The sequence below is a fragment of the Cetorhinus maximus genome, chromosome 4 (assembly GCF_964194155.1).
Source record: "Cetorhinus maximus chromosome 4, sCetMax3.hap1.1, whole genome shotgun sequence".
Classification (NCBI taxonomy): Eukaryota; Metazoa; Chordata; class Chondrichthyes; order Lamniformes; family Cetorhinidae; genus Cetorhinus; species Cetorhinus maximus.
This window is the reverse complement of record NC_135882.1, coordinates 162662903-162687995: the sequence shown is the minus strand read 5'-3', so window position 1 is coordinate 162687995 and position 25093 is coordinate 162662903. Positions and strand designations below refer to the sequence as shown.

Genomic DNA, 25093 nt, shown 5'->3' with positions numbered 1-25093 from the left:
ACCTGACCGCCCAAAGCTAATCCACCATCTACAGGGCACATGTCAGGAGTGGGATGGGATACTCTCCACTTGCCTGCAGCTCCAGCAACACTCAAGATGCTCAATCCCATCTGAGACAAAGCAGCCCACCTGACTGGTACTCCAACCATCACCTTATACATTCACTCCCTCCATCACCAACACACAGTGGCAGCAGTGTGTACCATCTACAAGATGCACTACCGCAACTCACCAAGGCTCCTTGGACAACACCTTCCCAATCTGTGACCTCTGCCACTTAGAAAACCAATGGCAACAGATTCATGGGAACACCACCACCTGCAAGTTCCCCTCCAAGCTACACACCATCCTGATTTGGAACTATATTGCCGTTCTTTCACTGTCGATGGGTCAAAACCCTGTAACTCTGTAATTGCACTGTGGGTGTACCTACACCACATGGACTGCAATGGTTCAAGAAGGTGGCTCACCACCACCGCCTTCTTCTTAGGGCAATTGGGAATGGGCAATAAATGCTGGTCTGGCCAGCAATGCCCAGATTCCACTTAGGAATAAAAAAAAGACAGTTTAGAATGCTGTTGGAAATCAGAGCAGTGACAGCACTGAAACAAACCGGGGGAAGGCTTTGACATTTTGACTTCATAGCTGAGGCAGAGGAAGCATCAGAGTCCGAGAACTAAAAGCTAATTGTTCAGTGACTTATTAACACTTCAATATTTAGATTCATAATAGATTAAGGACTGTTTAAATTTAAACAAATTAATACAAAAGAGCAATACATACGAAGATACGAATTAGGAGTAGGGCTGTTCGGCCCTTTGAGCCTCCTCCACTGTTCAATAAGATCATGGCTGATCTGACTGTGGCCTCAACGCCACTTTCCTGCCTACTCTCAATAACCTTTGACTCCCTTGTTAATCAAAAATCTATCTACTTCTGCCTCAAAAATATTCAATGACCCTACCGCTCTTTGGGGAACAGATTTCCACAGACTCACAATCCTCAGAGAAAGAAATTTCTCCTCATCTCCATCTTAAATGGGAGACCCCTTATTTCTAAACTGTGTGCCCTAGTTCTAGACTCTCCCTCAAGGGAAAATATCCTCTCAGCATCTATCTTGTCAAGCCCCCTCAGGATCTTATATGTTTCAACAAGATTGCCTCTCATTCTTCTTAACTCTGATGGATACAGGCCCAACCTGTCCAACTTTTCCTCTTAAGCTAACCTCCTCATCCCAGGAATCAGTCGAGTGAACTTTCTCTGAACCCTTCTAATGCAATTACGTCCTTTCTTAAATAAGGAGACCAAAATTGTACACAGTACTCTATAGGATAGTCAGCATGGTTTTGGTCAGAGGGAGGTAAGGGATAGTCAGCATGGCTTTGTCAGAGGGATGTCATGCCTAACAAATCTGATTTAATTTTTTGAGGAGGTGACCAGGTGTGTAGATGAGGGTAGCGCAGTTGATGCAGTTTATATGGATTTCAGCAAAGCCTTTGACAAGGTCCCACACGGGAGACTTATAAAGAAGGCAAATGCACATGGGATACAAGGTAATTTGATAAGATGGATTCAAAATTGGCTTAGTTGTAGGAGACAGAGGGTGATGGCAGAAGGATGCTTTAGTGACTGGAAGCCAGTGTCCAGTGGCGTACCACAGGGATCTGTGCTGGGTTCCCTATTATTTGTCATTTATATAAACGACATAGATGACTATGTGGGAGGTAGGATTAGTAAGTTTGCGGATGACACAAAGATTGGCCAGGTGGTTAACAGTGAGGTTGAGTGTCTTGGGCTACAGGAAGATATAGACGGGATGGTCTAATGGGGAGATAAGTGGCAGATAGAATTTAACCCTGAAAAGTGTGAGGTGATACAATTTGGAAGGACTAAATCGACAAGGAAGTATTCAATGAACGGCATGACACTAGGAAGTTCTGAGGAACAAAGGGACCTTGGCGTGTGTGTCCATAGATCTCTGAAGGCAGAGGGGCATGTTAGTGGGGTGGTGAAACAGGCATATGGGACACTTGCCTTTATCAATCGAGGCATAGATTACAAAAGTAGGGAGGTCATGTTGGAGTTGTATAGAACCTTGGTGAGGCCACAGCTGGAGTACTGTGTGCAGTTCTGGTCGCCACATTATAGGAAGGATGTGATTGCACTGGAGGGGGTGCAGAGGAGATTCACCAGGATGTTGCCTGGGATGAAACATTTAAGTTATGAAGAGTGGTTGGATAGACTTGGGTTGTTTTCACTGGAGCAGAGAAGACTGAGGGGCAACCTGATCGAGGTGTACAAGATTATGAGGGGGCATGGGCAGGGTGGATAGGGAGCAGTTGTTCCCCTTAGTTGAAGGGACAGTCACAAGAGGACACAAGTTCAAGGTGAGGGGCAGGAGGTTTAGGGGGGGATGTGAGGAAAAACCTTTTTACCCAGAGGGTGGTGACGGTCTGGAATGCGCTGCCTGGGAGGGTGGTGGAGGCGGGTTGCCTCACATCCTTTAAAAAGTACCTGGATGAGCACTTGGCACGTCATAACATTCAAGGCTATGGACCAAGTGCTGGTAAATGGGATTAGGTAGGTAGGTCAGGTGTTTCTCACATGTCGATGCAGACTCGTTGGGCCGAAGGGCCTCTTCTGCACTGTGATTCTATGTGTGGTCTCTGAACTGTAGCAAAACATCCCCAAAATATTCCATTACCCTTGCAATACATTCCATTTGCCTTCCTAATCACTTGCTGTACTAGTATACTATCTTTGTGATTCATGTACCAGGACACCCAGATCCCTCTGTACTGTATAGTTCTGTAACCTCTCTCCTTTTAGATAATGTGCTGTTTTCCTGTTCTTCCTGCCAAAGTGCGCAAGTTCACATTTGAGGGGCCCCATTCCACATGAAGTGTTGGACAAGGCAAGAAAACATGCCTCCATGAACCACCAAAGCCAGTACATTGAACCTGCTCTGTTGATGTCGTTCTGCTTCATACTTTAGCCATCTAGCCAACTGAGCTAACCAATCCCCAGAAATGGCAAATCTGTTAACACTAGATGAAATAAATGCTGTAATAAAAAATTATGTGGGACTGAAATTTCTCGGCCCCACTGAGATGGGATTGGATAATCGGGTTGGATTCCCACCTCCAAGGGTCTTTCCCAGGAGAGGGTGGCAAAGAAAATTGACAACCCACTCTAACAAGCCAATTACACAACTTAAGGACCCGACAACGGCATTTCCCAATACAGATGGGATCTTCCTGTGTGCACCCCCAGCAGACAGGAAGGAGCTATACAGTTTAGACAGGCTGCACCTGAACAATGCTCGGAACAAGGTCCTAGCTGAAATAGGATTGTCGAAAGGACTTTAAACTAGTAAGGAGTTGAGGGGGTTGGGGTGTGTAGAATTCAATGGAATTGCAAGCAAACCAATGACAAAAGAAATATTGACAGCAAAGATTAGAAAAAGAGATAAAGATAACAAACATTCAGGGAACAAAAAAGGTTATCGGAGTTTAGATTAAAAGGAGGTGATAGCATAGCGACTATGTCACTGGACTAACATTCCAGGGACATAACTTCAAAACCCATTACGGCAGCTGGGAGAATTTAAATTCTATTAGTTAATAAATCCAGAATAAAATGCTAGTCTCAATAATAATAAAAATCATGAAACTAGTGGATTCTCGTAAAAACCTATCTGATTCACTAAGAAAGGTCATTGACCTGAAACATCAATTCTGTTTCTCTCTCCACAGTTGCTGCCTGACCTGCTGAGCATTTTCTATTTTTATTTCTGGTCCTTCAGGGAAGAAAGTCTACATTTCTTTACTTGGCCTAATCTACATGGAACAAATAAAGAAAAACAATAAAAGCGCCTGACATAAAAGAGCGGGAATGATGAAAAATAAGGGCATATTAAATTGCCCGTCTACCAATCTACAGAAAAGCAACAACAAAATGTGGAGAGTTAGTGTTGATAATCTAAAGTGGCGATATGGATATAACATGGATAATGGAAACATGGTTGCAGACAAGATTGGCAGTTAAATAGTGTGGAGTATACCGTGATGGTGTGGCTATGTTAATCAGAAAAAACACAATAAATGTATTAATTGAGATGAGCCAAGTCAAGTAGGCATGGATGAGCATCTACAGAGTAGTGAATACAAAGTTTGAGATAATGATTGAGAGAGATATAGATAGTGGAAAGAGGCAATTAGAGTGGGCAGGGACTAGTATGGGCTATAAAGACCAGCATACACCAGTTGGGCTGAGTGGCTTGTTCCTGTTCTGTAGATTCTGAGTATGTGTTGGGTTCCTACGACATGAAAAGAAATCCAGCACTCTATGTTCAATATTTTATTCTTATTGCTTTCTCTTTTAATGGATTTTCTGCTAAACCAAAAAGGAGTCACCTGATCACAGGGGTGGCCCTTTGTTCTGGGGGATACCACCAGGAGTTACAAGAATAAAAGAATTCTTCACTCAGCCATTGGAATCTCATGCCTTATTGTACAAACCCCTTGCAATCATCGAAAGAAGAGGAAGCGCAGGCAAACCGGCTCCCCAGCCAGAACTATCACAAAAGAGAGAGGTCGAAACTCATTATATTGGAAGAGAAGCTAATAACCATCTTGTGTCTCTCCTAAGGAGGAACAATGGGACTCTGGCCAGAAGCACAGAAACTGATTGTTAAGCTGCAATTAACCATTAATGCGACATGTCACATGACTCAACCCTCTGGCCTTTCTGGACAGTTTTAACATTACATCTTCAATCTCAGAAGTAGTCTGTTGTTTAACATCCAACTGGTGAACCACCAACAAGCAGCCCTCCAGGCAGAACAACAGCCTACTCCTCGAGCCTGTCTCTGCTGGAAGATTTCCTATCATCGCCTGCAGGACCGACCCAATCTCTGTGTACCTACTTCATCTTGTGGTATCAGAACCAACTGTAAAGTGAATTCTACAACTCTGGTCTTCAGCCAGCTGAAATTGAACTGCTATGTGAAAGAATCACTCATTGGACTAATATTCATTTCTGTGGTTCTTGCACTGTTACTACCCATAGTTGTAAAACTCCTTCTTCTATCCCCTTCCCACCCCTTTAACGTGTGTGTATGTGAGAGAGAGAGAGAGAGAGAATAATAATGTAACTTTGTTGTGGGTTATTAGTAAATTGGGTCACACAAACCAAGGGTTTGGGAAAAACACGCCATAGCATACTTTTAAAATAATTCAAAATAGCTCCTGCTTATGGATAGGTGGTGAAAGGAAATAAGTACCATTTGCCTGTCTCTCTCCTCTCTGCAATGGTATGTCATTTAGTTTTTAGCACTTTAATGTTTAAAATCTTCTTCTAAGATTACCAGAGTAGCATCTGTGACATCTTACAACAATGAATACTGAATGTTATCATGGGTGATCCTAGCTATGAGCCTCAATTATATTACTTGCTTTCCTCTTCTGTCTTGTCACAGAAGTATCCACAGCAGGATTTTTGTCTCATATTCCAATGCCTCATTTGCTGACGGTTACCTTTATAGAGATAGCTGCATACTTTTATCTTTCCATTCACAATCTTGAGTTGTGCAGTGGTTTGAGATATCAATTTGCCAGCACACAATGTCATAACACTTGTCTGTGCTCGTGATTTAGTGATTACCAATCTCCCATGATTGAAAATTCCCTCACTGCTCTCTCTGAAATGAGGAAAGTCAGTGTGTGTGTGAACGTTACATTCTCCTAATGGCTAGTTGAACTCATACACTGCTTATTCTGGACAATATCCTGTCTGCAATCAGAGTTTGCCCTCCATAAACTTGAATTCATCCAAAACTCTGCTACCACATCTTAACTTGCATCGAGTTCCATCCGCCCATCATCATGTTCCTGGTCCACCGCCTGCAAGTTCCCCTCCAAGCCACACACCATCCTGACTTGGAACTATATCGCCATTCCTTCACTGTCGGTGGGTCAAAATCCTGGAACTCCTTTCATATCAGCACTGTCAGTATACCTACGCCACATGGCCGACAGCAATTTAAGAAGGTGGCTCACCACCACCTTCTCAAGGGCAATTAGGAATGGGCAATAAATGCTGGCCTAGCCAGTGATGCCCACACCCTGTGAAAGAATAAAATAAAAGCCTCCATTTTGAAATTCTCATCCTCGTTCTCAAATCCCTCGCCCCTTCTAATCGCCATAACCTCCTCCAGCATTACAACCATCCAAAATCTTGGCACTCCTCCAATTCTGGCCTCTCGCGCATCCCTGATTTTGATCACTCCACCATTGGTGGCCGTGCTTTCAGCTTCCTTACTGCAGTTGCCTGGTCCCCAAGCTCTGGAATTGTATCTTTAAATCTCTCTGCTTCTCTAACATGCTCTCCTCCTTTAAAGATCCTCCTTAAAAATTACATCAAAGACCAGGTTTTTGGCTGCCTGTCCTAAAAGCTCAGTATGTCAAATTTAATTGGATACTGCCCCTGTGAAGAGCCTTGGGACGTTTTACTATGTTAAAGGTGCTATATGGATGCAAGCAGTTGTACAAAACCTGCACACCTTTCACTCACGTCATTGCCAAGTTCACTGACCTCCTCTCTAGCCTGTACTCACCACTCCACTAGCTCGGGATTTATTGCTCTTCTTGCACTCCACTGTCAGATGTTGATCCTCTAAGTTACTACGCCCTACCTTTTTACTGTCCTTCTAAGAGTCTCTTAAGAAAAACCATTTGAACTCTATCTGTGCCAATCTTTCTGCACCCACCCCTCTGAAGTGCCCGGAGATGTGAGATGCACTAAGATGATGCAGAATAGACAATAGCATCTGGGAGTAGCACATGTGAATGGGGTGGGAAAAGAAATACATGGATGAGGAAATGACCAATAACTGACCCATTGTCAAAAGCAATTCAATTGCTTTCCTTTTTCTTGTGCCATGAATTCAAACTCTATTCAAATGGCCATTTCACATTTACATCTGAAAATATGAGACAGAGAAAGTTAACAAACCTGTCTGATTAGATGCCTGAAGTTTCTGCCCATTACAAAATGCTCCATGACCTTTTCTGCCAGTATATAACTTCTCTTCAACACAGCTATAAATTACACCAAGTTCAAGCTATTGAGAAAGAAATGGGGGAAAATAATGTCATCAGCAACCTGGGGTCCTTCAATAACAACATGTATTTATATAGCACCTTTAACATAACAAGGTGCTTCACAGGAGCATTATAAAACAAAATATGAGTCTGAGCCACATGAGGAGATATTAGGTCAGATGACCAAAAGCTTGGTCAAAGAGGTAGGTTTTAAGAAGTATATCAAAGGAGGAAAGCGCAGTACAGAGGTGGAGAGGTTTAAGGGGGGTATTCCAGAGTTTAGGATCCAGGCAACTGAAAACACGCCCACCCATACTGGAGCGACCAAAATCGGGGATGGACAAGAGACCAGAATTAGAGGAGCGCAGATATCCTAGAGGGTTGTGGGGCTGGAAGAGATTACAAAGATAGGGAGAGGTGAGGCCATGGGGGCATTTGAAAACAAGGGTGACAATTTTAAAATCAAGCTGTCGCTTGCTCGGGAGCTAGTGTAACTAACAAGGGGGAAGGGCCAACAGGATTAGGTGCAAACGAGGACACAGGCAGCAGAGTTTTGGATGACCTCAAGTTGACGGAGGGTAGAACGTGGGGGGTTGGCCGGGAGTGCGTTAGAATAGTCATGTCTAGAAATAACAAAGGTATGGGTGAAGGTTTCAGCAGTAGATGAGCTGAGGCAGGGGTGGAAGTTGGGCGATGGAAATAGACAGTCTTAGTGATGGCATGAATGTGGGCTCAGAAGCTCACCTCAGGATCAAAGAAATCACACACTAAGGCTGCAACCAGTCTGGTTCAGCCTCAGACAATTGCCAGAAAAAGAGATGGAGTCAGTGGCTAGGGAGTGGAGTTTGTGGCAAGGGGGCTGAAGCTAATGGCTTTGGTCTTCCCAATAATTAATTGGAGGAAATTTCTGCTCATCCGGTACTGGGTGTGGGACAAGCAAACTGACAGTTTAGGGTGCGTGGAGGAGCTGAGAGAAGTGGTGGTCAGCTAGAGCTGGATGTCATCAGTGTATCTGTGGAATCTGACATTGGACTTCTGAATGACGGGGTGACATGTAGATGGGAAATAGGTGGGGGGGCAAGGATAGATCTTTGGGAGATATCAGAGGTAACAGTGTGGGTATGGGAAGAGAAGCAATTGCAGGCGGTTCCCTGGCTATGATTAGACAGGTAGGAATGGAACCAGGTGAGTGCAGTGCTACCCAGCTGGATGGCAGTGGAGAGGTGTTGGAGAAGGAAAGTGTGGTCAACCTTGTCAAGGGCTGCCGGTAGGTCGAAAGGGACATGGGGAAATAGTTTACCTTCGTCACAGTCACATCGAGGCTAGTTTGTCACTTTGATATTTAGTTTAGTTATTGTGGTGGGGCCAAAATTCAAACATGGAGTTCCGAGAAGGATGGACACGAATTTGGGAGGTGACAATGTGTTCAAGGACTTGAGGAAGAAGGGTGGGGGTGGTGGGGTTGGAGGCGGGGCTGCAGTTTGCAAGGATCATGAGGTCAAGGGTTGGTTTTTTGAGGTGAGGGGTGAAGACAGCAGTTTTAAAGCAAAGGAGGCAGTACCTGAAGAGAAAGAATCGTTAACAATATCGGCAAAGATGGGGACCAGGAAGGGAAAATGGATTGTCAGTAGTTTAGTAAGAATAGGGTCAAGAGAGCAGGAGATGGATCTCATGGGCAAGGTGAACTCAGGGAGGACACGCTGGGAGATAGGAGAGAAACATGAGAAATACACAAGTTCAGAGCTAAGGCAGGGGGCAGTTTTCGAGGAAGTTTTGCCTGGTGGGCTAAAGGAAGGGAAGGAAGTGGCAGGGGCAACTGATCAGATGGTCTTAATCTTAGTGACAAAAAAACCCCCGAGCTCCTCACACTTGTTGTTAGAGGTGAAAGAAAGAAAGGCTTGCATTTATATCGTGCTCTTCATAACCACCGAGCATCTCAAAACATTTTACAGTCAACGAACAATTTTTTTTTCAAAAAGTGAGTCACGGCTGTAATGTGGGGAAAATGGCAGCCAATTTTTGCACAGCTGGCTCTCACAGACAGCAATGTGATAATGACCAGATAAACTGTTCTTTTGAATTTGATTGTGAGATAAATAGAGGCCACAACACTCTGAAATAGTGGCATGGGATCTTTTACAGCCACCTGAGCAGGCAGATGGGGTCGAGGTTTAACATCTCATCTGAAAGATAGCACCTTCGGCAGTGCAGTGCTCCCTCAGTACTGCATTGGAGTTTCAACCTTGATCTTTGTGCTCAAGTCCTGGAGAGGGATTTGAACCCAGAATCATGTGACTCAGAAGCCAGAGTGCTAGGCAGTGGATAGGAATTTAAGAAGATGGTTTGCATAGGAGTAAAGCAACTGGGATTACCTTTGCATTCCAACATGATCCAGGAATAATGAGCAGTTTTTGCACAAAAGTGCAGGACACAATGATGCTTTAGCAGTGTGTGTAAACCGCAAGCCAACATAGTCACTTGGAGTGAAAAAATTATTTTTGGAAGTGAATGAAGGCAGAAAAAATATAATTATTTAACACTAAACTCTTCAAAAGAAATAAAATTTTAGAAAATACATTAATAAATTTGGGCAGGAGAGAAAAAAGATGCAGATATTTTAACTCAAATACCACTCCTGAACTCTCAGCATTGCTAATTCTTTAGGAACGCAGATATACTTGTGTATATTTCTTAACTCAAACTTTTGGAACTGGCTCTTGCTAAAGAAAGGATTTGAATTTATATAGCACCTTTCATGACATCCCAAAGCACTTTACAGCCAGCCTTTAAAAACTTGATGGGTCAAACAGCCTCCTTCTGTGTTGGGATGACTCAAATGACTATATAAAGTGTAGTCACTGTTGTAATGTAGGAAATGTGGCAACCAGTTTCCACACAGTGAGGTTGCAGAGACAGCAATGTGCTATTGGCCAATCTGTTTTTAATGTGTTGGTTGAGGGATTGAATATTGGCCAGGATACTGGGCAGACTTCCCCCGTTCTTCCTCAAAATAGTGCCATAGGATCTTATACACCCACCGGAGAGGGAGGAGAGGGCCTCAGTTTAACATCTCATCTGAAAAAACAGCACCTCCAAAAGTGCAGCATTACTGGAGTGTCAGGCTGAATTTGATGCTCAGCTCACTGGAATGGGTAATGAGCCTACAACCTTCTGACTCCAAAGCTACCCACTAATCCATGGCTGACATTAAGGGGGTGAATTTAATGGAGGTGGGAGAGTCTATTGCTGTCCCTCTGCACGCCTCCCACCATTAGAAAAGTTGGTCTCAAACTGGCCACCTTTAAAAAAAAAAGCTGTCCGCAGCAATAATACGCTGTGGGCGTGGCCCTCACAAACTCAGCGTGGGACTCCCGCCCCTCAGTGGAAGGAAGTCCCACTCTTGAGAGCTGCGAGCCAATCTGACTGGCTGGCAGCTCTTGCCATCCCAGCAATACCAGGACTCAGTAGCGGGCGTACCTGGGAATGCAAACATAAAGCAGAAAGCGTGGATTCCAGATTCAGCTAAGTCCAGGATTTTTGGGCAGGGAGAGTGGTGGCAGTAGTGGGGTGGGGGTGTTGGTTTTGCACTTTGGAGGCTGGAGGTTGGGAGGGAGATACAAAGTGGGGCTTGTACCAATCCTGTGGAGAGGTGTCCCCGATGCACACAGGGCAGCCCACAAAGGAGGTACCCTCTTTCCTTCTTGCTTTTTCACCGCAGTTGGCGAAAAAGTGGCCTGCCCATTCTCACCTGCCTTCCACTGCCAACCATGTTATGGTGGTGGAGGTAGAATTGGGTCTTTAATTGCCCCTTAACTTGGCAGTTAAGGGCCTCAGAAGCCTAAGGGTGGGCCAGGGAGCAGGACAACTTATCAACCAATGTATTATAGGGAACAGGTTGGGGGTAGGCGGGAAGGGCTAACCACCCATTGTATTTTATGCAACTCCCTGCCAAAAGCACACCCGGCAAGGCCGTGTGGGTGGGTGGGTGGGGGGGTGTGTGTGTGTGTGTGTGTGGGTGTGTGTTTGTGTGTTGTGCAGTAAAATTCACCCCCAGGACTGCCACTCCTTAACTCTTTGTTTTGCACGGTATCAAAACAATTCTTCTTGGCTTTGAGAATTTCTAATCCTTTTACCAGACACACACCTATGCACTTCTGGCACGGCAAAGGTGGGCTGAATGGCCTCCTATGTAGTAAATTTTCTGTTTTTAAGTTACCCTTTGGCCTTCTAATTTTGCACCCTTTTCTTATAGAATTTTGATTCCTCCAACCATCATTAAAAGTATATTGAGGTGATTCCACAATCCTGTGCTTTCAGTCAGTAAACTACACTCAGAAGGCGGGAGACAGGCGAAAGGCAGGTCGGCAAGACTTCAACCTTGATGTGCCAATCATGTCCTCATGAATGCAGCTCCCCACTGGGGATCAGCTCGATAATCTATTTTTAAAATCCATTTTCTACTTCTTCTCATAGGGCCATGATTGGCTCTCATCAATTCTTAAACATCTACATTGTCCCATCTCCATCTTGCTTTGAAAACCCTACTGAATGGATTTCTGTCTGATCTTGTTTTCATCCAGGACTCCCTTCCATTTCCATCTTCCACTTCAGACCAACACCCAGCCTTCTTACTCTGAGAAGCTGTCATATCCACAAGGATCAGAATAGAAACGCAAGTTACTACATTATCCTTGGACCTAGCCCTTAATAAGGGGGGGGTCTTGTGACGCAGAGGCAGCATCTCGACCTCTGGGCCAGAAGCTCTGGGTTCATCCCACTTCAGGTCTGGATGACCACTAAAGGTGTATAATATGGTCAAAAAGGTTAATTGTCAGCCTGTAAATCCTTCCAAGATGCCTGATGGCAGGCAGGAAGAGTGGGAGAATTTCCTGGTCAGCCATACTGCAGGACTTGGTCAAACATAATCATGGGCCAATCCAATGGAAGTCCATGGTCACCAACTCTTAGGGCATTGTACAGGGAGGAGCAGAAGGAGCCTTTAAAAAGATATCCAGCTTCACTACACAGTAGTCACCAGAGTCCACGTTCACAGAATTATTACAGCCATTCTGCCCATCATGTCTGCACCGGTTCTCTATATGAGCATTATGAATTAGTGCCATTCTCCTGCCTTTTCCCCATACCCTTGTATATTGTTTCTATTCAAATAATCATCTAATGCCCTCTTGAATGCCTTGACTGAACCTGCCTCCATAGCACTTCCAGGTAGTGCATTCCAGACCCGAACCACTTGTTGTGTGAAAATGTTTTCTCTCACATCACATTTGCTTCTTTTGCAAATCTCATTCTTGATCCTTTTACGAGCGGGAACAGTTTCTCCCTATCTACTCTATCCAGCCCCCTCATGCTTTTGAACACCTCTATCAAATCTTCTCTTAGCCGTCTCCTCTCCAAGGAGAACAGTCCCAACCTCTCCAATCTATCCTCATAACTGAAGTTCCTCATCCCTGGAACCATTCTTGTAAATCTCTTCTGCTCTCTCTCCAATGCGTTCACATCCTTCCTATAGTGTGGCACCCAGAACTGTACACAATACTCCTGCTGAGCTCTAACTAGTGTCTTATATAAGCTCAGCATAACCTCCCTGCTCTTGTATTCTATGACCCCTATTAATAAATCCCAGGATAGTTTATGCTTTATTAACTGTTCCCTCCACCTGTCCTGACACCTTCAATGATCTATCACATATACACCCAGGTCCCTCTGCCCCTGCACCCACTTAAGAATTGTACCCCTTATTTTATATTGTCTCTCCATGTTCTTCCTACCAAAATGCATCACCTCGCACTTCTCCACACGGAACTTCACCTGCCACCTATCTGCCCACTTCACCTAATTGTCTATGTCCTCTTGAAGTTCCACACTGTCCTCCTCACAGTTTACAATGCTTCCAAGTTTCATATCATCAACAAACTTTGAAATTGTCCCCTGCACACCAAGATCTAGATCGTTAATAAATATTAGGAAAAGCAAGGGCCCCAATTCCGACCCCTGGGGAACTCCACTACAAACCTTCCTCCAGCCCTAAAAAGATCCATTGACCATTAATCTCGGTTTCCTATTTTTCAGCCAATTTTGTATCCACGTTGCTACTGTCCCTTTTATTCCATGAGCAATAACTTTTCTCACAAGTCTGTTATGTGGCACTGTATCGAATGCCTTTTGAAAGTCCATGTAACACCACATCTACTGCATTACCCTCATCAACTTTCCCTGTTACCTCTTCAGATAAATTCCAGCAAGTTAGTTAAACATGGTTTTCCCATAAGAAATCCATTCTGGCTCTTCCTAATCAATCCGCATTTTTCCGTGTGATTACTAATTTTATCCCGAACAATTGTTTATAGAAGCTTCCCCACCACTGAAGTTAAACTGAATGGTCTGTAATTGCTGGGCTTATCCTTACAATCTTTTTTGAACAAGGGCGTAATGTTTGCAATTCTCCAGTCCTCTGGCACCTCCCCTGAGTCCAGGGAAGGCTGAAAGATTATGGCCAGTGGCCCTGCAATTTCCAATCTCAATTCCTTCAATATCCTTGGATGCATCTCATCTGGTCCTGGTGCCTTGTCAACATTAAGTTTATCGTTACCGACAGTTTATTCAACACTTCCTCCTTATCAATTTTGAACCTTTCTAGTGACAGAATTTCACCCTCCATCACCGTGGCCTCGGTAGCATCTACTTCCTTGGTAAAACAGATGCATGATATTCATTTAACGCCTCAGCCGCACCCCCTGCCTCCAGTCTATACGGTCCATGTGTATATCCCCTTTTTGGCCCCTAATCGGCCCTACTCCTCCTTTTACCACCCTTTTACTATTTATGAGCCTAGAGAAGACTTTGGGATTCCTCTCTATGTTGGCTGCCTGTCTTTTCTCATAATCCCTCTTTGCTTTTCTTATTTGCTTTTTCACCTCTCCTCTGAACCTTCTGTATTCTGCTTGGTTCTCAATTGTATCTTCTACCTCAGACCGATTACAAGCACACTTTTTCTTCTATGTCTTAATTACTATCTCCTATTTCATCCAGGGAGCTCTGGATTTGTTTGCCCTACCTTTCCCTTTTGAGGGAATATACCTTGACTGCGCCCGAACCATTTCTTCTTTTAAGGTAGCCAATTGTTCAGGTACAGTTTTCCTGCCAACCTTAGGTTCCAGTCTATGCGGCCCAGCTCCGTTCTTGCCCCATTGAAGTCAACTCTTTCCCAGTTAATTATTCTTACCCTGGATTGCACATTGTCCTTTTCTACCCACATTCTAAACCTTACGAAACAATGATCACTGTCTCCTAAATGTTCCCCCACTGACACTTGATCTACTTGGCCCACCTCATTTCCAAGAACCAGGTCCAATAGTGCATCGTTTCTTGTTGAACTGGACACACACTGCTGTAGAAAATTCTCCTGAACACAATCTAGGAACGCTTGCCCCCTCCACCCTTTACACTATCACTGTCCGAGACTACATTTGGGTAATTAAAGACCTCATTTAACTGCTCTATAATGTTTGCATCTCTCTGTAATTTCCCTGCAGATTAGTTCCTCTATGTCCTTCCCACTAGTTGGCGGTCTTTAGACTACACTGAGCAATGTAATTGCACCTTTTTTGTACCTTAGCTTTAGCCAAATTGATTCTGTCCTTGAACCCTCTGGGACATCTTCCTTCTCCAGCACTGCAATGCTCTCCTTAACCAATACCACCACCCCTCTTCCTTTCCCTTTCTTTTTTGAACACCTTGTACCCAGGAATGTTTAACATACATGCCCAGTAACCCTGAATTAGACTTAAATAAAAGCAAAAAACTGCGGGTGCTGGAAATCCAAAACAAAAATAAAAATACCTGGAAAAACTCAGCAGGTCTGGCAACATCTGCAGAGGGGAACACAGTTAATGTTTCGAGTCCGTATGACTCTTCAACAGAACTAAGCAAAAATAGAAAAGAGGTGAAATATAAGCTGGTTTAAGGTGGGGGAGGGGGTGGTAGAGCTGGATAGAGGGCCAGCAATAGGTGGAGATAGCCAAAAGATGTCATAGACAAAAAGACAAAGAGGTGTTGAAGGTGGTGATATTATCTAAGGTAATTACCCAGGTAATTCTGTTTTTATTTTGTTTTGGATTTCCAGCATCCGCAGTAGCTTTTAGCTTTTTGTTTTTATCTAAGGAATGTGCTAATTAAGGGTAGAAAGCAGGACAAGCAAGGTACAGATAGCCCTAGGGCTATCTGTACCTTGCTTTTCCTGCTTTCTACCCTTAATTAAGGGCTATCTGTACCTTGCTTTTCCTGCTTTCTACCCTTAATTAGCACATTCCTTAGATAATATCACCACCTTCAACACTCTTTGTCCTTTTGTCTATCTCCACCTATCACTGGCCCTCTATCCAGCTCTAACACCGCCCCCCCGCTGCCCCCCACCCCCCCACCCCCCACCCCCGCTTAAACCAGCTTATATTTCACCTCTTTTCTACTTTTTCTTAGTTCTGTTGAAGAGTCATATGGACTCGAAACGTTAACTGTGTTCCCCTCTGCAGATGCTGCCAGACCTGCTGAGTTTTTCCAGGTGTTTTTATTTTTCCTGATTTAGACTTCATGATTTCCTCCTTTAATCCAACTCCACCTATTAACTTACTATTCTCTATACTAACATACGTGCATACGAGTTAGGAGCAGGAGTAGGCCACTCGGCCCTCCAGCCTGCTCCGCCATTCAATAAGCTCATGGCTGGTCTGAATGTAACCTCAGCCACATTCCTGCCTACCCCCGATAACCTTTCACCCTCTTGTTAATCAAGAATCTATCTAGTTCTGCCTTAAAAATATTCGAAGATTCTGCTTCCACTACCTTTTGAGGAAGGGAGTTCCAAAGACTCTCAATCCTCAGAGGGTCACTTAAATGAGCAACCCCTTATTTTTAAACAGTGACCCCTAGTTCTAGATTCTCCCACAAGAGGAAACATCCTCTCCACACCCACAATGTCAAGACCCCTCTGGATCTTAAAGGTTTCAATTAAGTCACCTCTTAATCTGCTAAACTCCAGCGGATAAAAGCCTAACCTGTCCAGCCTTTTCTCATAAAACAACCTGCCCAATCCTGGTATTAGCCTAGTCAACCTTCCCTGAACTGCTTCTAATGCATTTGCATCTTTCTTTAAATAAGGAAACCAGTACTGTACACAATACTCCAGATGTGGTCTCACCAATGCCCTGTACAACTGAAGCATAACCTCCCTACTTTTGTAATCATTTCCCCTGACGATCAATGATAACATTCTATTAGCTTTCCTAATTACCTGCTGTACCTGCATACTAACCTTTTGTGATTCATGCACTATGACACCCAGATCCCTCTGAATCTCAGAGCTCTGCAATCTCTCACCATTTAGATAATAAGCTTCTTTTTTATTCTTCCTGCCAAAATAAACAATTTCACATTTGCCCACATTATACTCCATTTGCCAAATCTTTGCCCACTCACTTACCTATCTATGTCACTTTGTAGCCTGCTTACATCCTCTTCGCAATTTACTTTCCTACCTATCTTCGTGTCATCAACAAATTTAGCAACCATTCCTTCGGTCCCTTCATCCAAGTCATTTATATAAATTGTAAAAAGTTGAGGCCCCAGCACTGATCCCCGTGACACACCACTCATTACATCATGCCAACCAGAAAAAGGCCCATTAATGCCAACTCGCTGCTTCCTGTTAGCTAGCCAATTTTCTATCCATACCAATATGTTACTCCCTACACCATGAGTTTTAATTTTCTGCAATAACCTTTGATGTGGCACTTTAACAAATGCCTTCTGGAAACCAAAGTACAGTACATCCACCGGGTCCCCTTTATCCAGAGCACATGTGACTCCTTCAAAGCTCTCCAATAAATTGGTTAAACATAATTTTCTTTTTACAAAACCATGCTGACTCTGCCTGATTGCCTTGAATTTATCTAAGTGCCCTGCTATAACTTCTTTAATAATAGTTTCGAACATTTTCCCTATGACAGATATTAGACTAACTGGTTTGTAGTTTCCTGCTTTCTGTATCCCTCCCTTTTTGAATAAATGAGTTATATTAGCTATTTTCCAATCTAATGGAACCTTCCCCAAATCCAGGGAATTTTGGAAAATTAAAACCAGTGCATCAACTATCTCAATAGCCACTTCTTTCAAGAACTTGGAGTGAAGCCCATCTGGACCTGGGGATTTGTCAGCCCAAAGCCCTGACAATTTGCTCAATACCACTTCCTCGGTGATTGTAATTTTCCTGAGTTCCTCCCTCCCTTCCATTTCCTTATTTACAGCTTTTTTCGGGATGTTACCTGTGTCCTCTATAGTGAAGACTGAAGCAAAATACCTGTTTAATTCATCCTCCATCGCCCTACTTTGTGCTGTTCTAAGAAACCACCCTGAAAATATTCTATGAACTCATCTATGCTATCTTTGCCCATCTGATTTTTCCAGTCTATAGATTGACTGTAGATTAAAATCCCCCATGATTATTGCTGTACCTTTCTGGCAAGCTCCCAATATATCTTCTTTCATACTCTGTCTACTGTGTAGTTACAATTAGGGGGCCTGTACACCACTGCCACAAGTGACTTCTTGCCTTTATCATTCTTCATCTCAACCCAAACCACTTCTATATCCTGGTTTCCTGAACATAGGTCATCCCTCTCTAACGTGCTAATACCATCATTAACTAACAGAGCCACCCTCCACCTTTCCTAACTTCCTGTCCTTCCTAAATGTCATGTAGCCTTCAATATTCAGGTCCCAATCTATGTCATCCTATAGCCATGCCTCTGTAATGGCTATTATATTGTACTTATTTATTTCTATTTGCGCTTTCAGTTCATCTGTTTTGTTTCGAATGCTACGTGCGTTTAGATACAAAGCCTTTAGTTTGTCCTTTTACTATTTTGTAGCATCTAGTCTTATCTGCTGATTTACTCTTAGATTTGTACTCTCTGTCCCTTTCTGTCACAGTCTGTTTATCATTTCCCATATTAATACCTTTCACTCTTGCCTTATCTCTACTCTTTGGCTTACCACATCTCCCCTTGCCCCCACTATTCAGTTTAAAACCTTCTCTACTTCCCTAGTTAGAATACTGCCAAGGACACCAGCCCCAGCATGGTTCAGGTGTAGACCATCTCAACAGTACGGATCACACTTTCCCCAGTACTGGCGCCAGCGCCTCACAAACCAGAACCCACCTCTCCCTCACCAGTCTTTGAGCCACACATTAATTTCTGTAATCTTATTTGTCCTCTGCCAATTTGCACGCGGCTCAGGTAATAATCCAGGAACTATTACCTTTGAGGTTCTGCTTCTTAATTTGGTGTCTAGCTTGTCATACTGACTATGAAGAGCCTCCTTCCTCGTCCTGCATATGCCGTTGGTACCTACATGGACCACGACGACTGGATCCTCCCCCTCCCATTGCAAGTTCCTCTCCAGCTCTGAGCAGATGTCCCGAACCCTGACACCGGGCAGGTAACAAAGCCGTCTGGACTCTTGCTCAGACAGAGAACACTGTCAATCCCCCTTACTATACTCTCCCCTACTACTACTACTGCACTACATTCCTTTTTGCTCCCCCCACTTGGATGGCTTCATGTACCATGGTGCCATGGTCAGTTTGCTCATTCACCCTACAGCCCCCACACTCTCATCCAAACAAGCTGAGGGGACCTCAAACCTATTGCACAATTGTAGAGGCTCACACTCCTGCCCTCTGGGTCCCCTTACCTGCCTCACTCACAGTCACACCCCCCTGTCCCTGGCCACTGACCTATCCTAAGTGGTGTGACTGCCTCCTGGTATAAGGCATCCAGGTAACTTTCCCCTTCCTTGATGTGTTGCAGAAGCCCCACTCCAGGACTTGGGAACAACAATCTAGGTTGACACTCCAGCGCAGTACTGTGGGAGTGCTGCACTGTCAGAGGTGTCCTCTCTCAGGTGAGAGGTTAAACTGTTGCCCCATCAGCCCTCTCGGATGGGGGTAATAGATCCCATGGCATTACTTTGAGGAAGAGAAGGGGCGTTCTCCCTGGTATCCTCACCAATATTTAACCATCAACCTCACAAAAGCAGACTGCACTTCAAAAGTACTTCACTGGCTGTAAAGCACTTTGGGGCATCCAGTGATCCGGAAAGGTGCTATATAAATGCAAGCCTTTCTTTCCTGCTTTAACTCATGATTAGAGACCTCATTCAGACGATTCATGCTGGGTAGAATTCACAAGAGGGTAAAATGAACATGATTTGTAAAGGAATAAGATTAACAGTGTTTTCCTAGGTTTTCAATCACTGTTTTTTTCCACGTCAGTTTTACCCTCCTGCTTTGGGATGCAACAATGCAAAAGACATTTCAAATGTCCTACCTTCCCACTGGATCCTTCTCTTTAAATAGTTCTTCCTGTTTTATTCCTTTCACACTGCAATTCATCTCTCTAGTCTTCTATCTTTAAATCTAATTTATAAACAATATACATTTACATAGTATCTTTAACATGGAAAAATATCCCAAGGTGCTTCACAGGAGCATTATCAGCAAAATATGACACAGCAGTTTTTAATATCTTCAAGAAACAACCTTACACAGACACAATATCTGCATGGTCATCCATATTTCTGTTACATCCAAACTCGACTATCGCAATGCACTCCTAGCCAGCCTCCCACATTCCACCCTCCATAATCTCGCACTTATTCAAAACTCTGCTGATTGTATCCTGACTTGTGCCAAATCATGTTCTTCAACACTTGTGTTTGCTGACCTACACTGGATCAGTCCACCAACACCTCAAAATTAAAATTCTCATCCTTGTGTTCAAATCTCTCCGTGGAATTGCCCCTCCCTGTCTCTGTAACCTCCTCCAGTCCTATCATCCTCCGAGAACTCGGCGTTGCTCCAATTCTGGCCTCTTAAATATCCCGAGTTCCTATACTCCACCGCTGGTGGCCGTGACTTCAGCTGCTAGACCCAAGCTCTGGAATTCCCTCCCTATGCCTCTCTGCCTCTCTAGCTCTCTCTGCTTGTTTAAGACACTCCTTATAACATCACTTAGACCAAGCTTTTGCTCACCTGTCCAAATGTCTCCTTAGGGACTTTTTCTTACATTAATGGCGCTACATAAAAGCAGGTTTTATTGCAAGTCTCAGTCTGTGTCAGGAAGATCAAAATGCCCCACAGTTACAACTTAGTATGTATCAATATTTGTTATGATCTCCCACAATTGTATATTTTCAATTTACAGTGGCGAGCAACATATTCCTCCAACTCTCTTATTTCCTAAATTCCTGCAAACAGACTCTGTTCCGATGCCTAGTTCTTTTCTCTGAGCCAAGTTTAAACTTTCACTTAAAAACAATATCACCTCATCTCGATTCATTCTTGTTCTATCCTACCTGATGCATGTATAACCCCGCAGTTCAGTTCTTCATTCCTAGTCTCTTTCCTTAAGACCTCCTCCGGAGGTCCCCAGCATCACAGATGCTAGTCTTCAGCCAAATCAATTCACTCCACTTGATATCAAGAAACAGCTGAAGGTACTAGACACTGCAAAGGCTATGGGCCCTGACAATATTCCGGCAATGGCACTGAAGACTTGTGCTCCAGAACTTGCCGCGCTCCTAGCCAAGCTGTTCCAATACAGCTACAACACTGGTATCTACCCGGCAATGTGGAAAATTGCCCAAGTATGTCCTGTACACAAAAAACAGGACAAATCCAACCCGGCCAATTACCGCCCCATCAGTCTACTCTCAATCATCAGTAAAGTAATGGAAGGGGTCATCAACAGTGCTACCAAATGGCACTTGCTTAGCAATAACCTGCTCACTGATGTCCAGTTTGGGTTCCGCCAGGGCCACTCAACTCCTGACCTCATTACAACCTTGGTTCAAACATGGGCGAGAGAGCTGAACTCAAGGAGATGAGGTGAGAGTGATTGCTCTTGGCATCAAGGCAGCATTTGACAGAGTGTGGCATCAAGGAGCCCTAGCAAAACTGGAGTCAATGGGAATCAGGGGGAAAACTCTTCGCTGATTGGAGTCATACCTAACACAAAGGAAAATAGTTGTGGTTGTTGGAGGTCAGTCATCTCAGCTCCAGGACATCACTTCAGGACTTCCTCAGGGTCGTGTCCTCGGCCCAACCATCTTCAGCTGCTTTATCAATGACCTTCCTTCCATCATATGGTCAGAAGTGGGGATGTTCGCTGATGATTGCACAATGTTCAGCACCATTTGTGACTCCTCAGATACTGAAGCAGTCCATGTCCAAATGCAGCAAGACCTGGACAATATCCAGGCTTGGGCTGACAAGTGGCAAGTAACATTCGCAATGCACAAGTGTCAGGCAATGACCATCTCCAACAAAAGAGAATCCAACCTTCGCCCCTTGACATTCAATGGCATTACCATCACTGAATCCCCCACCATCAACTGGGGGCTACCACTGACCAGAAACTGAACTGGACTAGCCATATAAATAGTGGCTACAAGAGCAGGTGAGAGGCTAGGAATCGTGCGATGAGTAACTCACCTCCTGACTCCCCAAAGCCTGTCTACCATCTACAAGGCCAAGTCAGGAGTGTGATGGAATACTCCCCACTTGCTTGGATGAGTGCAGCTCCCACAACACTCAAGAAGCTGGACACCGTCCAGGACAAAGCAGCCCGCTTGATTGGCACCACATCCACAAACATTCACTCCCTCCAATACTGACACACAGTAGCAGTAGTGTGAACCATCTACAAGATGCACTGCAGGAATTCACCAAGGCTCCTTAGACAGCACCTTCCAAACCTATGACCACTACCACCTAGAAGGACAAGGGCAGCAGATAGATGGGAACACCACAACCTGGAGGTTCCCCTCCAAGTCACTTACCATCCTGACTTGGAAATATATCGCCATTCCTTCACTGTCGCTGGGTCGAAATCCTGGAACTCCCTTCCTAACAGCACTGAATGGCTTGCTAGACCACATGGGCTGCAGCGGTTCAAGAAGGCAGCTCAACACCACCTTCTCAAGGACAATTAGGGATGGGCAATAAATGCTGGCCCAGTCAGTGAAGCGCACATGTCGAGAATGAATAAATAAAGTTTCAGAAGGCCCAATTGATATTACTTCCCTAACCATCACTTCTAATCTACATTATTTCTCCCAATGCTCAGAGATATACCTAATAGATCATGCCTTTGCTGTCTTCACCTGGCACCTTCCCATTTTAAAAATAATTAATTACCAAGATGTAGGTGTCACTGGTAAGGCCAGCATTTAGTGTCCATCCTAATTACGCCAAAAAGTTGGTGGTGAGCTGCCTTCTTGACAAATGACGCAGACTGAGACTTGCAACAAAAACTGAGTGGCTTGCTAGACCATTTCAGAGGAAAGTCAAGAATCAAACACATTTCTAAGTCACACATAGGCCAGGCTGGCAAAGGGCAGCACATTTCCTTCCTAGAGCTTTATAGTCACCATTACTGACACTAACTTTTCCTCCCACACATTTAATTAACAGGGTTTGAATTCCCCAGCTGCCATGATGAGATTTGAACTAATGTATCTGGATCATTAGTGAAAACCTGCTGGATTACTAGTCCTGCAACATAACCACTATGCTACCATTCCCAATCCACGCTGTCATCGTTTGCTCCATTCCTTTGGATAAATCCTTCCCAATTTATTAATTATAAAGGTGCTTTCTCAGTGTAAACAGTGGGACAAGGATTTGACTATAGATTTTACATGGTCTAGGGGCTTCCACCCTTATTCTTACACCATGCATTCAGCCACACATTGAACTGCCTAAACATTAGATTTAGCGCACGACAGGGGGCGAGATTACTGTAAGTCATTTTTAACCAATCTTTCTCTTAGCTTTTGAAATTCCCTTTGTGGGGTCTCTATTCTGTGCTTAACCTATGTGACTGGTTCTCACATGAGGTATGAACTCGATTTCTCGCCTTCTTGGTATCAATTTTACCCACCCATTTAGTCCTGTGCCAAACCCTGTCACTTCCCACACAAGCTTCCAAAGTTGCTATTAATCCCTATAACTATGTAGTCTTATGCAACCACAAGCTTACCTTCTTTCTTAGTCATTCCCTGTTCTTCTTGAGCAACCAATTGCAGTTTAGTGTCAGTGGCCCTGCCTGTGGTTACCATCCCTTGCAGTTCCATCCTTCTCCACACTTCTCAAATGCTCTAGAAGCTGCTATCCACATCTTAATCTTTGCAACACTGTTGCCCTGGATCCCAACGGTCACAAATTCATGAAAGGTCTTTTCTCCTCTGTGTGTTGCTTCTCAAGCCTTGAAATTCAACTGCTCAGCACTTCATGCGGACACACTCCATCATTAACAGTCCAACATGGCCCACAATATTCAAGTTACACACAGTGGGCGGGATTTTGCGCACCCGCCCGCCCGCCAGGATCTTCCGGTCCCGCCGCAAGTCAATGGACTTCTGGCTGGGGCGTCGCCTCGCCCGTGGGGGTCCCGCCCATGACGGGGCCGGAAAGTCCCGGCCATTATAAGCCTAGCACCCACCACAACCATCTCAATGGAGAGCTGTGGCAAAGAGTGTTTAATTTTAAATTTTGCAAAATGTACCTCCATAGACCAATTCCTCAGCTCTAAGTGACGCAGCTCCAACTCTCTTAATGATTTCATGCTTATTCAAAATCCCATTCCACTCCCAAGTGCCTGAAGGTCCTATGTTTGATTATCTCGGTCTGCTTTACTAACTGGCTTCAGCTGATCTGAGAAGGTGCTTGCCACAATTCGCCTCAGTGCCTCTGGCCTAGAGAGGGGACAGCTATCTGCTCCTCGTTGCTATCCAATAAACATACGAGATGGATGGAAGGCAAGTTTTCAAATCAGGCTTGGCTGTGATGCCCCACGCCGTCAAATAGCTTAGCGACACTCGCCATCCATTCTCACAGTTTATTTGGGGCAGGTAGGCTGTGAATCTGGAATTGTAGCCCAGCAAAGAGTTAATTTCTTAAGGAGAGGAGGAAATTGGGGAGGGGGAAGAAACTGGTGAAATTGAGATGCAGTCAAGGCAGAAGGCCAGTTCATCACACAATATTCTTTACCTCTTTTTTGACAGAAAGTCCAATAGAAACTGCCACCACCGGTGTTCTAAAAAAGAGAAGTCAGTGTCATAATTCTGGTTGATATAACAATGTAACTTTAGAAATTAAAAGAGAGGAAAAGCAATTGTTTGGCCTAATGAGGAAATCCAACTGTTACTTAGGTCATGAAATTCATCTCAATAGAAAATGAGAAAATGCTGTTTTTTTTGCTGTGAAATTAAACAGCCACCAACAACACTGCAAGAACATGCAGCTTTAAAATGCCCAAACTTGTTTCATAGTCATTAGCCTCATAAAAATGCAATCCTCGCTCCTTTCATATTATGTCAGCTGTGGCTTAATTGGTAGCAATCTCACCCCCTAAGTCAGTAAGTCAAAGGTTCAAGTCCCACTCCAGAGCCTTGAGCACAAATTCTACGCTGTCACACCAATGGAGTGCCAAGGGAATGCTGCACTGTCTGAGGCTCTGTCTTCTGGATGAGACATTCAATCGAGGCCTAACTGCCCACTCAGGTAGGCATTAAAGATCCTTTGGCACTATTTCGAAGAGCAGGAGTTCTCCCCGAAGTCCTGGACAATATTTATCCCTTAACCAACATCACAAAACACATAATCTAGTCATCACCACATTGCTATTCATGGGGCCTCATTGTGCACAAACTGGCTGCCACATTTCATATGATGTAACAGTGACAACACATTTAAAGTACTTAATTGGCTGTAAAGTGGTTTGGAATGCCCTAAGGTTATGAAGGGTGCTATATAAATACAAGCATTTTCTTTTCTCACTCAGTGTTGCAATTATTTCTTCATAACCTCTGTGGAATCAACTTCCTGTATTTGTCAATGACATTCTTCCTTG

At 44.1% G+C, this 25093-nt stretch overlaps 1 protein-coding gene and 1 long non-coding RNA gene across 2 annotated transcripts in view; both read right to left on the bottom strand.

Annotated features, from left to right (window-relative positions):
- Positions 1 to 25093, bottom strand: part of LOC144680013 (uncharacterized) — a 773835-nt gene that overhangs the window by 12524 nt on the left and 736218 nt on the right. The window lies entirely within an intron of this gene.
- The window catches only part of LOC144680008 (inositol monophosphatase 2-like), a 53533-nt gene that overhangs the window by 12524 nt on the left and 15916 nt on the right, over positions 1 to 25093 (bottom strand). Inside the window, exons 4-5 of the mRNA XM_078541089.1 lie at positions 24232 to 24277; positions 7015 to 7123 (exon numbers count right to left, since the gene is read on the bottom strand). Coding sequence (XP_078397215.1) covers positions 7015 to 7123; positions 24232 to 24277 — 155 coding nt within the window. The remainder of the gene's footprint in view (positions 1 to 7014; positions 7124 to 24231; positions 24278 to 25093) is intronic.